General features: G+C 44.3%; 1 protein-coding gene across 5 annotated transcripts in view; it reads left to right on the forward strand.

Annotated features, from left to right (window-relative positions):
• Positions 1-14,133, forward strand: part of COL14A1 (collagen type XIV alpha 1 chain) — a 222,187-nt gene that overhangs the window by 20,031 nt on the left and 188,023 nt on the right. For all 5 annotated transcript variants that reach the window (XR_005724651.1, XR_005724650.1, XM_040261792.1 and 2 more), the window contains exons 3-5: positions 217-333; positions 4,346-4,489; positions 11,349-11,438. Coding sequence is in view for 3 of the 5 variants with exons in the window: in XM_040261792.1 (XP_040117726.1) it covers positions 217-333; positions 4,346-4,489; positions 11,349-11,438 (351 nt within the window). In the remaining 2 variants the exon portion in view is untranslated. The remainder of the gene's footprint in view (positions 1-216; positions 334-4,345; positions 4,490-11,348; positions 11,439-14,133) is intronic.

The raw sequence follows: 14,133 nt of genomic DNA on the forward strand, positions 1-14,133 counted from the left end.
GATCAGTACTACTTGGCAAATGCTTACCTCTTGAGTCAGAAACAAATGCTCTTGGGTTTGTGTTATTTTGCAAACAGATCAATTCACTAACGGGCTGTAGAAAGAACGTGAAGTCTTGACTCTTGAGTATTCTGATTACGTTACTTTGGCTTTTCAGTTTAACAACGAAAGCTTAAAAGCTTCAACTTTTAAACAACTTTTGTTTTTCCTTTTCAGTCCCTCCACCCACAAGGTTAAGATATAATGTGTTATCTCATGATAGTATCCAGATTTCATGGAAGGCTCCAAGAGGGAAATTTGGTGGATACAAACTTCTTGTGACTCCAACTTCAGGTAAAAAAATCAACTGTGTTTTAGAGTATTAGCAACTTTCGGCACACAGGAAACGAAAATGTATAGTGCTAAGTGTTGCTTTAATCTCACTTGAAAGAGTTTTGTCTTATTTAATCTTTTGAGCTTGAAATCTTATCCTCTACTCAAGAAAATAATATTGCCTCAAATCTAAAGACTAGCTATGGGGCTCACCATAATTTTCATACTATCAAAAATCCTCACTACCTCTGTTTCAACATGGATGAATACTTTTGGTCTCTGGACGCTTGAAAGTTACCTCCAATGGTTGTGACCAGCTGAGTAAATTATGATTAATTATGTTGTTCTTTAGTCACTAAGTTATGTCCGACTCTTTTGCAACCCTGTAGGTTATAGCCTGCCAGTCTCCTCTGTTCATGGAATTTTCCAGGAAAAAATACTGGAGTGGGTTGTCATTTCCTCCTCCAGGGGATCTTCTCCAGCCAGGAATCAAACCTGGGTCTCCTGAGTCTCCTGCACTGGCAGGCAGATTCTTTACCACTGAGCCACCTACGATTAATTAGCTTAATAGAATATTGTTCAGCAATGATGCATGAAGTTATAAACTCTAAGTAGACACAGTGGGCATGAAGTTATAAACTCTAAGTAGACACAGTGGGCATTAAAGCAAGAAAAGCAAAAGTTAAACAAACTTACTGATCATGAGGATGAAATAGTTGTGTAAAACTTTTAACAGTTAAATTTTGGTTGGGTTTTTCCTTTCTCATTTCATGTTTTTGATTTATAATCACCTGAAACAGTACACAGCACGTTGGGAATTACCTGGTGGTTAGGACTTGACGTTCTCGTTGCCAAGGCCCTGGGGTTCAATCCCCGGTCAGGGGACTAAAATCCTGTAAGCCATGCAGCATGGCCAAAAAAGCAAAACAAAGAGAGCTGCAGGCATGCAGAGGACTGCTGCTGCTGCGCGGGTGTCCTGGAGACTCGCGCTCGAGCCCTTGTTCCCTCATTCCAGCCGGTCGTTGAGTGTCTCGGCGCCCCGGTTCCCTCTTCCGTGGGACGTGCGGCAGTATTGGTGCCCGCCTCATGAGGTTGCCACGAGGCTTGAAACTCAAAACGTAGTCTGGGAACGGCAGCGAGAACAAATACAGACCGTGGGGCCCGCAGCCTCCTCTGCGCGCTGGCACATTCACGGGAAGGACTGGTCGCGGGACTAAATGGGCCGGTAAACAAGCGCAGCAGCGCCCGGCCCACCCGGGGGCTCAGTGAGCCTTAGCCGTGATGGTAGCAGAGAAGCTCCGCAGTGTGTCTCTCAGGACTCCCTTCTTCCCATAAAACCCCATTTCACACAGTACGTAAATACTCAGTACTAGCCTGTTTGTGTACCGTGTATGTGTTCATATAAACGTAACGTTTGCTCCTTCTGCTGGTGATAAAAATGGTCACACAGAGCTGGACTCCCTTCTGTTGGAAGCCTCATCCCAGCTCATTTAAAGAGGAAGACATGCTCTATTACTTCTAAGTGGGGGCATCTTACTCTGTAGTGGATTTAAAATCTCAAACAGCACAGACAGATGGCACGTTTGTCTCCTTATCAGCACGTTAGGCGCAGCCTCCGTAGAATGACTCTGGTTCAGAAGACGACGCACACTCTCCCCATGTTGACGCGCAGAAGTGACTCAGTCATGGACGACTTTACTTTATTCTCAAGCCTCCGTTCAGAGTCTTCATTGTAGAACACTGCCCGATTTTTAAATAACTTTGACTTCTAAAAATGCAGTTTGTTTTCTAAAGTAAACCCTCGTGGGAAATTTAAGAGGCTCTTGAACATTATTGTGATGTGAACGGCCAGTATATAAGACCCTTATTTGTGGCACCTCTGAGAATTCCCTTTGTCTTAAAAAGTAATTAGTTTCCCTCCAAGTAATCAGTAGGTTAATTTTTTGGATTGATTGCTGGTAACACCAAACTCTTCAGTACTCCAAGCAAGTGTGACTGAAGGATCAGACCCTTAGAAGTGACGTGAAGGACTTCCCTGGGCGTGCAGTGCCTGGGAACCGCCTGCCAACGCAGGGGACCCGGGTTCAATCCCTGGTCCAGGAAGACCCCACGTGCCGTGGAGCAGCTGAGCCTCTGCGCCACGACTGCTTAGCCCGTGTCCTGCAGCTCCTGAAGCTCCAGGTCTCCAAAAGCAGACCTCCACTTCCTGCTCAGACACCCCAGTGACAAACAGAAACGGAGGAAGAAAGCAGATAATTTCTCCATGAAAACTGGGTTTATTTTCCATGGCGACTCAGCGTCTATACTGCCATGACCCAAGCCAGTAAGACAGTCTTGACACTCTGGTATCGACGTGATCAAACCTAAAGTAAACAGAGTAAATAAAAGGAGTCATAAATGAATCTAGACGCAGGATGTTTGTAGCTGTTTTAACACTAGGAGATGAGCTCTGCGTATTGTTTATACCAGTTTTTCCCAAAGCACTTTCCATGATCTTTAGCAGGATGTGATAGCTGTTATATAATCAAATGGTTTAATGGTCAGATAAATTTGAAGAGTGCCATTGGAGAAGGAAATGGCACCCCACTCCAGTACTCTTGCCTGGAAAATCCCATGGACGGAGGAGCCTGGTAGGCTACAGTTCACGGGGTCGCAAAGAGTCGGACACGACTGAGCGACTTCACTTAGTCACTTATTCTAAACAGAGTTAAAGCTTTTTTATTACAGGATTCTCAGTCTTTAAAATAGTATACCCTATGCCTCTCAGAGAGGAATTCTAGTACACAGAGTTTTTCTAAGGCTTTTTTTTTTCTTTTTAGTGAAACACATAGTGAAAGATTTATCTGATGCACTTTGTCAAGGATGAGTTTTAAATGATAGGTGTTTCTGAAACCAAGTTTAGCCTCCTGGACATAAACGCATGTATGGAGGTGGGTTTTGGCAGGAGACAGGCTCAGCTCAGCTCTGCCTTACAGTGGTGGGCAGCAGAGGTGATAGGATCATCGTTTTTCAGACTTAACATAACTGATTTTATTTTATTGAGTGCTAAGTCACTTCAGTTGTGTCCGACTCTTTGTGACCCTATGGACTGTGGCCCTCCAGGCTCCCCTGTCCACGGGATTCTCCAGGCAAGAATGCTGGAGGCGGTTGCCATGCCCTCCTCCCCGGGATCTTCCCGACCCAGGGACTGAACCCACATCTCTTATGTCTCCCGCATTAGCAGGCGGGTTCTTTCCCACCAGAGCTACCTGTGATTAAAATGCACTGTAGCCTGTGTTCTACTTGATTAATTCAGCAGATTTCTGGCCCTTTTGCTGCTGCTGCTGGAGGAGCGGTTTTAAGTTAATTTTCCTTTTCTCAGGCAGTAACCACTGCCAGAAATAGAGAAGAATGCGTGTCTGGAACTTTGCGTTCAAGTTGATACTGAATCACTAGCATTTTCAGCAAAACTTAGAGGTCAGTCTGGGTTGATGGAGAGACCATGGGAGTTTGGGATCTTTTCCAGAAAGAAGCTAACTTTTAAGCAGCCAGACGATGAGTGGTTCCTTCGGCATGCTGAGCCAGTGATGCTCAGATTCAGGGTAATGGATCGCCAATAATGCTTCAGAGATGCTTTGACTCGCTTTGGGAACATGCCAGTGTTGGTGACTGCGCTCAGCCCGTCCGTACCCTCCCCTTCACTTTCAGGTGGCCTCCTTTCCTTGCAGAGTGTGTCTGACATTCAGGGCTGACTGTCTTCTGATCTCAGGCGTGGCTTTCCCCTAGTGTATCAAAGCAACACTGCGTATGCAAAAGATGTTTGTGAATGTGTTTTCACCTACTTTAGACAACTGTTTAAGTTGTCTAATGGGAAGAGTATAACTGAAAATGAGGATGGAAATTATACGAAAAATAAGTATTATGCCATACTCACCATTATACCTGTTTTTAAATATCTTCACCTTTAAAATCTAGATTTTTGGTTAATGAAATTTCTTAATGGACACAGTTAATGTACTTCTTAGAACTGATTTATCTTTCTGCTTTATTTTAGGTGGAAAAACCAATCAATTGAATCTCCAGAACACTGCAACGAAAGCAATTATTCAAGGTCTTATGCCGGACCAGAATTACACGGTTCAGATTATTGCATACAATAAAGACAAAGAAAGCAAGCCAGCCCAAGGCCAATTCCAAAGTGCGTATTTGCAGAATGGAGTGCTGCCGTGGGACTCTGTTCCAGGGCTGAGTCCGAGTCTGTGGTAGAAGTTGTGCCGGGCTAACCCTGGATTGTTTAGACCTGGCGAGATCTCGGGAGGCCTTCAGTCTGGTCCTGCGTGGGCTCCTCCTGGCTCCGACGCGCTCCTGCCCCCTCCTTTGCCCCTTTCCCTGCCCTGCTGCTCGACCTTTCAAGTCTAGTTTGCATTCTTTTTATCGGGACGTGGTCGCTTTACGATGCCGTGCTAGCTTCTGCTCTGCAGCAAAGTGCACCAGCTGTCTGCCTGCACAGACCCTCTTTGTTGGAGTGCCTTCCCATCAGGCCACCACAGCATGCTGAGCAGAGCGCCCCGCGCAGGGCAGGTCCTCACGAGGTGTCTGCTTCACATGCGTGCGCGATGGCGCCCGCTCCAGCACTCTCGCCTGGAGAGTCCCATGGGCGGAGGAGCCTGGTGGGCTGCAGTCCACGGGGTCGCTAAGAGTCAGACACGACTGAGCGACTTCACTTTCACTTTTCACTTTCTTGCACTGGAGAAGGAGATGGCAACCCGCTCCAGTGTTCGTGCCTGGAGAATCCCGGGGACGGGGGAGCCTGGTGGGCTGCCGTCTATGGGGTCACACGGAGTCGGACACGACTGAAGCGACTTAGCAGCAGCAGCAGCAGCGTGCAATTGCTCAGTTGTGTCTGACTCTTTGTGACCCTGTGGACTGTAGCCCGCCAGGCTCCTTGGTCCACGGGATTCTGCAGGCAAGAATACTGGAGTGGGGTGCCATTTCCTCCCCCCAGGATCTTCCCGATCCAGGGATCGAACCTGCAGGTCATGTGTCTCCTGCATTGGCAGGCGGATTCTTTACCACCGTGCCACCTGGGAAGCCGGTTATACACGTTAATCCCAGTCTCCCAACTCCTGCCACTCGCCTTTCCCCACTTGGTGTCCATATGTTTGTTCTCCGTGTCTCTTTCTGCTTCGCAGACAGGCTCGTTTGCACCCTTTTCCCAGACTGCACGCGTGTGCGTCAGGATGCGGCACTTGTTTTCTGCCTCCTCACTCTGTGACCGTCCCTAGGTCCGTGCACGTCTGTGCTCACGGTGCAGCTTCGCTGCTTCAGGGCTGGGTGAGCTTCCCTCGCGTGTGTGTGCCGCACCTCCCTCCGTCCGTTCCTCTGTTGATGGACGTGTAGGTCGCTTTCGTGTCCTGGCTCCTGTCCGTCGTGCTGCAGTGAACAGTGACGTGATGTGTCTTGAGGAGTTATGGTTTCGGTATGGAAGTGCCTTAAAAAATTAAAAATGGACCTACTGTACGACTCAGCAGTCCCACTCCTGGGCGGATCACCCAGAGAAAACCGTAATCCCTTAAGTGCTGGTTTTTAAATCCTCCCCCTGACACTGTCCCTGAGCCTTATCTAGACATGACATCTACCCAGTACATAATAGCTACTCCAGAAACGCTTTTAGGACTCTGTGGAAGAAGGTGCTGTCTCTGCTGCAGGAGTGGGCTGGAAAGAGAGTGGATGGGCGATGTCTTCATACCTGAGTCAGTTCTCAGATACTGAGTTGGTCAAAGCACTTGCATCCGGAGACACTCTAAGCAGAGGGGAACGCTCTGAGGCGGCCCCATCCACGATGGCCCTGTTCTCTTAGGAAGCTTTTCCTTATGTTGAATTTAAAAGTTATCCGCAGAGGTCCTGATTCTTTTGCCTTTCAGGAGATGTTCATTCATTCACTAAATTTACTAAATTTTCACTAAATTTTTTTTTTTTTGTCACTTAAGTGTATATTGCATGGCTACTAAGTGCCAGGCCCTATTCTAGGCACTGGGAACACGACACGTCCCTGCCCCCGGGGACCTTATAGTCTAGGGACCAGAGATCGCAGCAGCCCCCTCTTCCTGGAGGCGTCTTGTCTGATTTGTGGGCAGAGTTCTGTGTGTCATGCACGTGAACAGGAGAGGTCGGTCCTGGTTAACTTCCTGTGTTACTTCATTGTTCAGACAGACTCCTTAAAAACCCCCCAACTCAACATTAAGTACAATTTTAAACTTAAAAAATTGACAGAATTGTAAAACCAACCCCTGAATACCCATCAGTGGCTTCAACAACTAACCATTCATGGTCAGTCTTGTCAATCTATACCCTGACAGCCCCCTCTCTCATATGATTTTGATGTAAATCCCAGACAGCATGTCAGGAAACAGTAGCTTATTTTTTAATTTGGTTTAATTGGAGGATAATTGCTTTGTGATGTTGTGTCGGTTTCTGCCGTGCAGCGATGTGCGTCAGCTGTAAGAACACACACGTCCCCCTGTGAACCTCCCTCCCACGCCCAGCCCGTCCCACCCTTCTGCGTGGTCACGGAGCGCCGGGTGGAGCTCCCCGGGTCACACGCCGCTTCCCAGCTGTGTTAGGTGTGGGGATGCATGCGTTTTGATGCTGTTCTCTCAATCTGTCTCACCCTCTCCTTCCCCTACTGTGTCCACACGTCCGTACTCTGTGTCTGCAGCTCCATGCTTGCCACTGCAAATAGGTTCAGCAGAAAAGTTTTTCTAGGTTCCATATATGTGTTAATGTTCAATATTTTTCTCTTTCTGACTCAGTTCACTTTGTAAAACAGGTTGTAGGTTCATCCACCTCACTAAAACTGACTCAAATGTGTTCCTTTTTATAGCTGAGTGATATTCCATTGTATATATTTGTACCATGACTTCTTTATCCATTCGCCTGCCGATGAACATTGAGGTTGCCTGCATGTGCTAGCTATTGGCAATTGTGCTGCAGTGAACACCGGGGTGCATGTGTCTGTTTGAACTATGGTTTCCTTAGGATGTATGCCCAGTAGCAGGATTGCCAGGTCATATAATTCCTAGTGTTTAAAGAAGAATCTCCATACTGTTCTCCGTGGTGGCTGTATCCATTCACATTCCTACCAACAGAGCAGGATGGTCCCCTTTTCTCCACTTCCTCTCCAGCATTTATTGTTTGTAGACTTTTTGATGAGGGCCATTCTGAGCAGTGTGAGGTGATACCTCACTGTAGTTTTGATTTGTGTTTCTCTAATAATGAGCAATGTTCAACTCACAGTAGCTTTGTAAAGGGTTAATCCACAAACCCGGAGCCCGTGGGTTCTAGGACTCTATGCTCATCAGTGTTCTTTGTGGATTTTTCTGTCCCCCCTTCCTTTTCTTCTTTCTCTTCTAAATAACATTTTATAAGTTGTATTTTGTGATTTTTTTCTTAAAAAAAAAAAAAACTCTATTAACCTGCTACTTCTTGAAACTTCTGAACAAAGACATTTGGCCAATCCACCTGTCAGCAGGACATACAGCTGTCTTAAAATGTTACATTCTTTTGAGGTTCACATGTCTGAAAGCTCTGGGAAAGAGTTTCGTGTTATTTTCACTATAAATCAGCCTCTGTCTCATTTTATTGGCACTGTGCTTCAGTCTCTGGCCTGACATTCCAGCGTGAGTAAGGGAAATAACTTTCCTTAACGTTTGTGAGAAGCAGGAAAAAGGACAAAGAGAAACGATCCATTTCACTTTAGTCTTAAGGTTGAGAACGATTGATGATGGCAGATATTCCACTGACTTAGCAGCATAAGAAGCATGCTGCCGCTGCTGATAAGTTGCTTCAGTCGTGTCCGACTCTGTGCGACCCCATAGACGGCAGCATATAAGCAGCCTTAAAAACCTTTGTTGATAGCTGTTTCCTCAGAACATTTAAAAGGAAATGCATTTGCTTTCAGCTTGCTTAGCTCTGCTGAAATAATCTTAGTGAAACCGTCTAGTTGCTTAGTTAGATAAATTATATGAAGCATAGATATATATATACTTGGGTGGGAGCCTGCTTCCCAGGTGGTGCCAGTGGTAAAGAGCCCGCCTACCAATGCAGGAGACGTGAGTTGCGGGTTCGATCCCTGGGTCGGGAAGATCCCCTGGGGAAGGAAATGGCACCCACTCCAGTACTCTCACCTGGAAAATCCCATGGACAGAGGAGCTTGACAGGCTGCAGTCCACGGGGTTGCAAAGAGTTGGATACAACTAAAGTGACTTAGCACACATACGGGCATATATATATTTTTTTTTTCCAGCTCTGTTATTTTTATCGGCAATATAGAGAGCTTGCTGCTGCTGCTCCTAAGTTGCTTCAGTCGTGTCAGACTCTGTGCGACCCCATAGACGGCAGCCCACCAGACTTCCCCGCCCCTGGGATTCTCCAGGCAAGAACACTGGAGTGGGTTGCCATTTCCTTCTCCAACGCACGAAAGTGAAAAGTGAAAGTGCAGTCGCTCAGTCGTGTCCGACTCTTAGCGACCCCATGGACTGCAGCCCACCAGGCTCCTCTGTCCATGGGATTTTCCAGGCAAGAGGACTGGAGTGGGGTGCCATTGCCTTCTCCATAGAGAGTTAGTTCTTCCCAAATAACATTTTATAGGATGAAATTAAAATAACTTTGTTTGGAAGGCTTCCTTTTCCACTTTGCATTTCAGTTATGTGTTGGCTCCCTGTGACGGGGAGCCAAACGCTGGCCTCCTCCTTGGAATCCTTTCATGCTTGGGTCCAGGAAGGTGAGAGTCCAGAAAAGCCCTGTGGATGTGGGTTTGAAATTAGTGTAGGGATTCAAGTTCTTCATAAGTCAGTCGTCTGATACCCAGGGAAAATAAGTAACAGTCTTTGGATTTTGAAGACAAAGAGGCATGTCTGAACTGTCAGGATTCCGAATCAGGTGCGTGTATTTGGGCCTTTAAGTAGTTGAAGTAGTTTAGCGACTCCTGCCGACGGGGAGATGATTTGTGCCCGTCACTCTGCATTCATTCCTGTCAGCACGCAGTGGGGCACGTTGGTTGTTCTTACGATCAATCCTGCTTTGCTCTTGACGGTCTGGTTTCTAAGTGCGTTCGCCTCCTCCCTGAGCAGCTTGGTGTGACCCAAGTGTTACACCTTATGTGTGACCTAATAACCCAATTCAAAATGACTTATTGCTTCTTTTCCCCCTTGTTCATCTGTAGAATGGATTTTGGCCTATTTTGGCAAACATTTTTTTGGCCACTATTTTTCTCTTTGGAACTAATTTTGTTAATCTCTGCCTGCAAAATCTTGCTCATATTTCAAAGTTTGGCCCAAATGTCACCTTCCTGGTGAAATTTCCCAGAGTCTCCACTTTTGCAATTTTTCTTTCCCAGACCTATTTCTACTTTAGCACAACTCTCCTCCTATCAGAGTTGCAGACTTATTTTCTTTTAGGGAATGTAAGCCGTCTGAGGTCATGGCCTATGTGTGGGTGGGGTTGAAGATGTGGATTTGGAAGTCATCCAAGGAGAGGGGAGATAAAATTGTAGGTGGGGTATGCAGAGATATGAGGCAAATGTTGTTTATGATTCTGTTTCAGGAATGGAAGCAGAAAAATGTTCCAAAGAATGAGAATGTAAACGGGGGCTGAAAGGAACATGAAAAAACCCAGGATAAGGCTTTTGTAAAAATTGAGAAAGAAAAGAATTTAAAGGAAGGGGTGTTACAAAGTGGTTAACCCTTATAAAGAAATCAGAAGATGAAGTCTAAAAAATGGATTTAGAAAATTAGAACGTCAGTGGAAATAGAAGGATTAAGGCAGCTTGTATTTATTATGATTTTTAGTTGTGGAATTTAATCTCAAGTACCAGAAAGCCAAGAAAGGCTTCTAAGGGAAGGAATCATTGGCAGGTGGTAAGTCTCAAGTCTTTTTAGCGGCGGGAAGCCAACAGAAAGAAGAGGAGGAAGAGATGATGAGGTGGGATTCATGGAGTAAGCCTGGAGAAGGCAGGAAGGATGGTTCAGAGGAAACCACTGCTTACCCTGCAGAGCTCACCTTCCAACAAGTTTGCTGATCCCCATGAAGTGAAGGCAGTGATTAAGTGGAATGTCTTGCCGTGAGATCGCTTCCTCCATTTCACAGGGCATTTCTGTTGCCATTAAGTGGTGACTCAGAGGCTTCCCTGGTGGCTCAGACCATACAGAATCCGCCTGCAACGCGGGAGAGCTGGGTTCGATCCCTGGGTTGGGAAGATCCCTGGAGAAGGGAATGACTACCCACTCCAGTATTCTTGTCTGGAGAATTCCATGGACAGAGGGGCCTGGGCTGTAGTCCACAGGGTTGTAAAAAGTCAGACATGGACAGGCAACTAATACTAACTAACAAATAACTTAAGGCGCCAAACTGCAGCGGGAAAGCTGCTATGGAGAGAAGTAAAGCTAGAGGGGTAGATTGGATTGAATGTACCCAAGGCCCAAGGGCCATTCTGGGTCCTGAATTTTTCATAATAGAAGTAATGAACAAGTACTACTTTTTATTAGTAGGGAATTTTTTTTTTTAAGTTTGAAAGAAAATCTTTACGGAGTTTCCATCTTTTATTGCAGATAGACCAACTTCAAATGAGGGTATATGTGGCTAAGACCTTTCTAGAACAGGGGCCACTCCCAGGCCTCCTAGAAATCTGAAGACATGGCTTAAACCCTATGCCAACACTTTCTGATTTTATAGATATGTTTTAGCTCCTTAGCCTGCTGGTCCTTCATTCCATCATGTCTGAAATGGGGCTAATCTTGCGATTTTATGTTGTGTAGGATTAAATTTGATACATCTGCACATAGTGAATACTTGACCGAGTAAATCTGTAAGTGACTTCTACGCTTTCCCATGACAGATTGAAAAGAAAAGCAGCTCCAGTCTTCTAGAATGAGATTCTACCATGTAGCTAATTTCTACTTAAAGCTCTTAATACTTGCAAGGAGTTTAGTAAAAGCTCATTGAATGTTTTCTTTTAGATTTTAACCTAACATATTGCTGTATTTTTACTTTTCTTCCAGTTAAAGATTTAGAAAAAAGAAAGGAGCCAAAACCCAGAGTCAAAGTTGTGGACAAAGGAAGCGAGAATAAACCATCTGTACCGGAGGAAGGTCAGATCTCATTTCTGTTTGCTTGTTGGGGAGGGTGGGCTGTCCGCAGAGCGCAGGCGCTGTGCGTTCTCCGCCCTGCTGCCTCAGAGGAGCGCGGATCTCCTGTGAACCAACTGTCAGCCCTCCCCTCTCCCTTGCTTTCCCGTATTTAATACACCACTAAGTCCTAGTGAAGGCATTTTCTACTGAAATACCGGCAGAGTCTGTTCGTTTCTTTCCAGGTCTATGGCCAGTACGCAGCTGAGATCCCCTTTCTTTCCTGGTGCATAGCATTTAACAAGATCTCAATTTGCTCTCTGCCCAGAGGTTAGAGCAATCCTTGCAAAACAAATCCAACTCCGTATTTCACCCCCAACCCTGCCGGGCCCCCCTCTGCACCCACCTCCCCGGCCCACATACCTTGAACCCCTTTCTGGCTTCAGTGACCTCAGATGCAGGCCAGACCCTAACAGGACCTTCAGGACCCCTCAGTCTGGTGACCTCCTGCCTTCCCTCCTTCTTCATCTGACAGCTCACCCTAATTTTCAACATTTCCACACACACTGCAAAAAATACATACTCTGAAAATTAGTTTCAGGGTTAAAGGATAGGCAAATTTTACATCTTGGTTAGAGGCTACCAGACAGTTTTTTCAATAATTTATTCTTAAAACATACATTCCTTCCAACATTTGAAATCATTTCAATGTTTTCCTATTTTTCTCCTAATAATTTATAGATTTATGTATATTTTAAGAATAAGTTATTGACAAAGTTGTGTCTGTTTGGTGAACTCTATCAAAAATATACAATTTGCCTATCCTTTAACCCTGCAACTTCATTTTAGAAGTATGTATTTTTTTGCAGTGTGTTTGTAAGTTTTTGAATATATCAAGACATATGGGGCTTCCCTGGTGACTCAGACGGTAAAGAATCTGCCTTCAGTGCAGGAGCCCTGGATTCAATCCCCGGGTCAGGAAGATCCCCTGGAGAAGGGAATGGCAACCCACTCCAGTACTCTTGCCTGGAGAATCCCAGGGACAGAGGAGCCTGGCGGGCTACAGTCCATGGGGTCACAAAGAGCCGAACGAGACTGAGAGACTAACCCTTTCACTTTTTTCATATCAGATATATAAAAAGTATAAAAATGAGTGATAAACAACTTTGTCAAGTTAAGAAAGCAAGTATAAACAGTAGAGTTGGAGCTCCTTGTATATCCTGTATATTCCTTTTCTCCATTCTAAGAGGCCACCACTGTTTGAATTCAGTGTTTATTATTTTAATATGTCTTTATCATTTCATTACAGAAATATATGAATCCTGAAACCATATTTTAATCATGCATTTATATTTTAAATTTTGTATACATGTAATCAAAATATACTTTTGCAACTTACTTTTTTTCTCCACAGAATATTAGATTTTTTTTTTGAGTTATCCATATGTTGACTTATATAGAGGCAATTTATTCATCTTTGTTATATAGAACTCCATTGTATAAAAATAACCCAATATATTTAACTCTTATGTCTTGATGTCCCCAATATTTTGCTGTTACAAAATTGATGTAGAAATTCTTACTTATGTCACCTTTTTCACAGGTGGTAGAATTTCTCTCGAATATGCGCCTGGGTTTGAATATTCAGTTATGTGTGCCTGTCTTCATCTTGTTCATCTGTCTGTGGTGTCTTTTTATCTTATGTTTTTATAGGTAATAGTTGCTTCTTTCCTTATTATATTTCTCTCTTACCACTTCCGGAATTGAGAGCTTATCTCATTAATCTTCTATATTCCTCCTTTTTATTGTGTGCATTTTAAGACTACAGATATCCAGGCACTGCTTCAGCTGTATCACGTGGGCTTTGCTATGTAGTATTATTTTTATGTAGCTCATGCTACATAATTTCTGATTTCTGCTAGACTTTCTATTTTGATTCAGAGGTTTTTTATAAATATTTAATTTCTAAACATATGGAGTTATTTTAAAAAGATAATGTATTTGCTATTCGTATCTAACAATTGCCTTGTGGTAGGAATATTTTTTTTAAATTTGTTCAGACTTTTTTTTTATTGTTTAAATGTGCTTTTTGCTTTTCTTTTCTCTCTCTGTTTCTTTCTTTTTAACCATTCCCTGTCTTCTTGAGAATACATTCTCAATGTAGTCTATAAATATGTTAATTTCAACATTTTTTGCCTTATAAAGGTATTATAACAACCATAATTTTAATGGTCTTTATCTGTCCGGCACCCACGTTTATAAATTTCTTGGCTTGTTATTCCGTCCGGTATCTCAGGCTTTCTCTATGTGGTCAGTTTCCTTTAGAGAAGACCTGTGGGAGTAAACTTAATTTTATTCACACAAAAACATGTTCAGCCCGCACCCAATTTTGCAGGCCTGGCTGGGTGCCAGTCTGAGAGTGGTTTCTGGTCATTTGGAGGACGCCTCACTGTCTTTTGGCTCTTGTCATGACAAGGCTATCGATGGTCCAGTGCTCAGGTGCTCTCTTTTCTCCACAGACGCTTTTCAGCCTTTCTGTTCTTTGTCTTTGGAGTTTGGTTGTTTTATTACAGTAAGTCTAGTTGTAGATTTATTTGTGCTTCCATAGTCTGGATTTATAACTTTCACTAATTCTGGAAATTTCACAACATTTAGTTCTTCCAATATTCTTTTTCTTAATTATCGATTTCTTTCTCTTTTCTCTCTTTGTCTGTCTGTA

This window comes from Oryx dammah, unplaced genomic scaffold (genome assembly GCF_014754425.2).
Source record: "Oryx dammah isolate SB20612 unplaced genomic scaffold, SCBI_Odam_1.1 HiC_scaffold_19, whole genome shotgun sequence".
NCBI classification, from domain to species: domain Eukaryota; kingdom Metazoa; phylum Chordata; class Mammalia; order Artiodactyla; family Bovidae; genus Oryx; species Oryx dammah.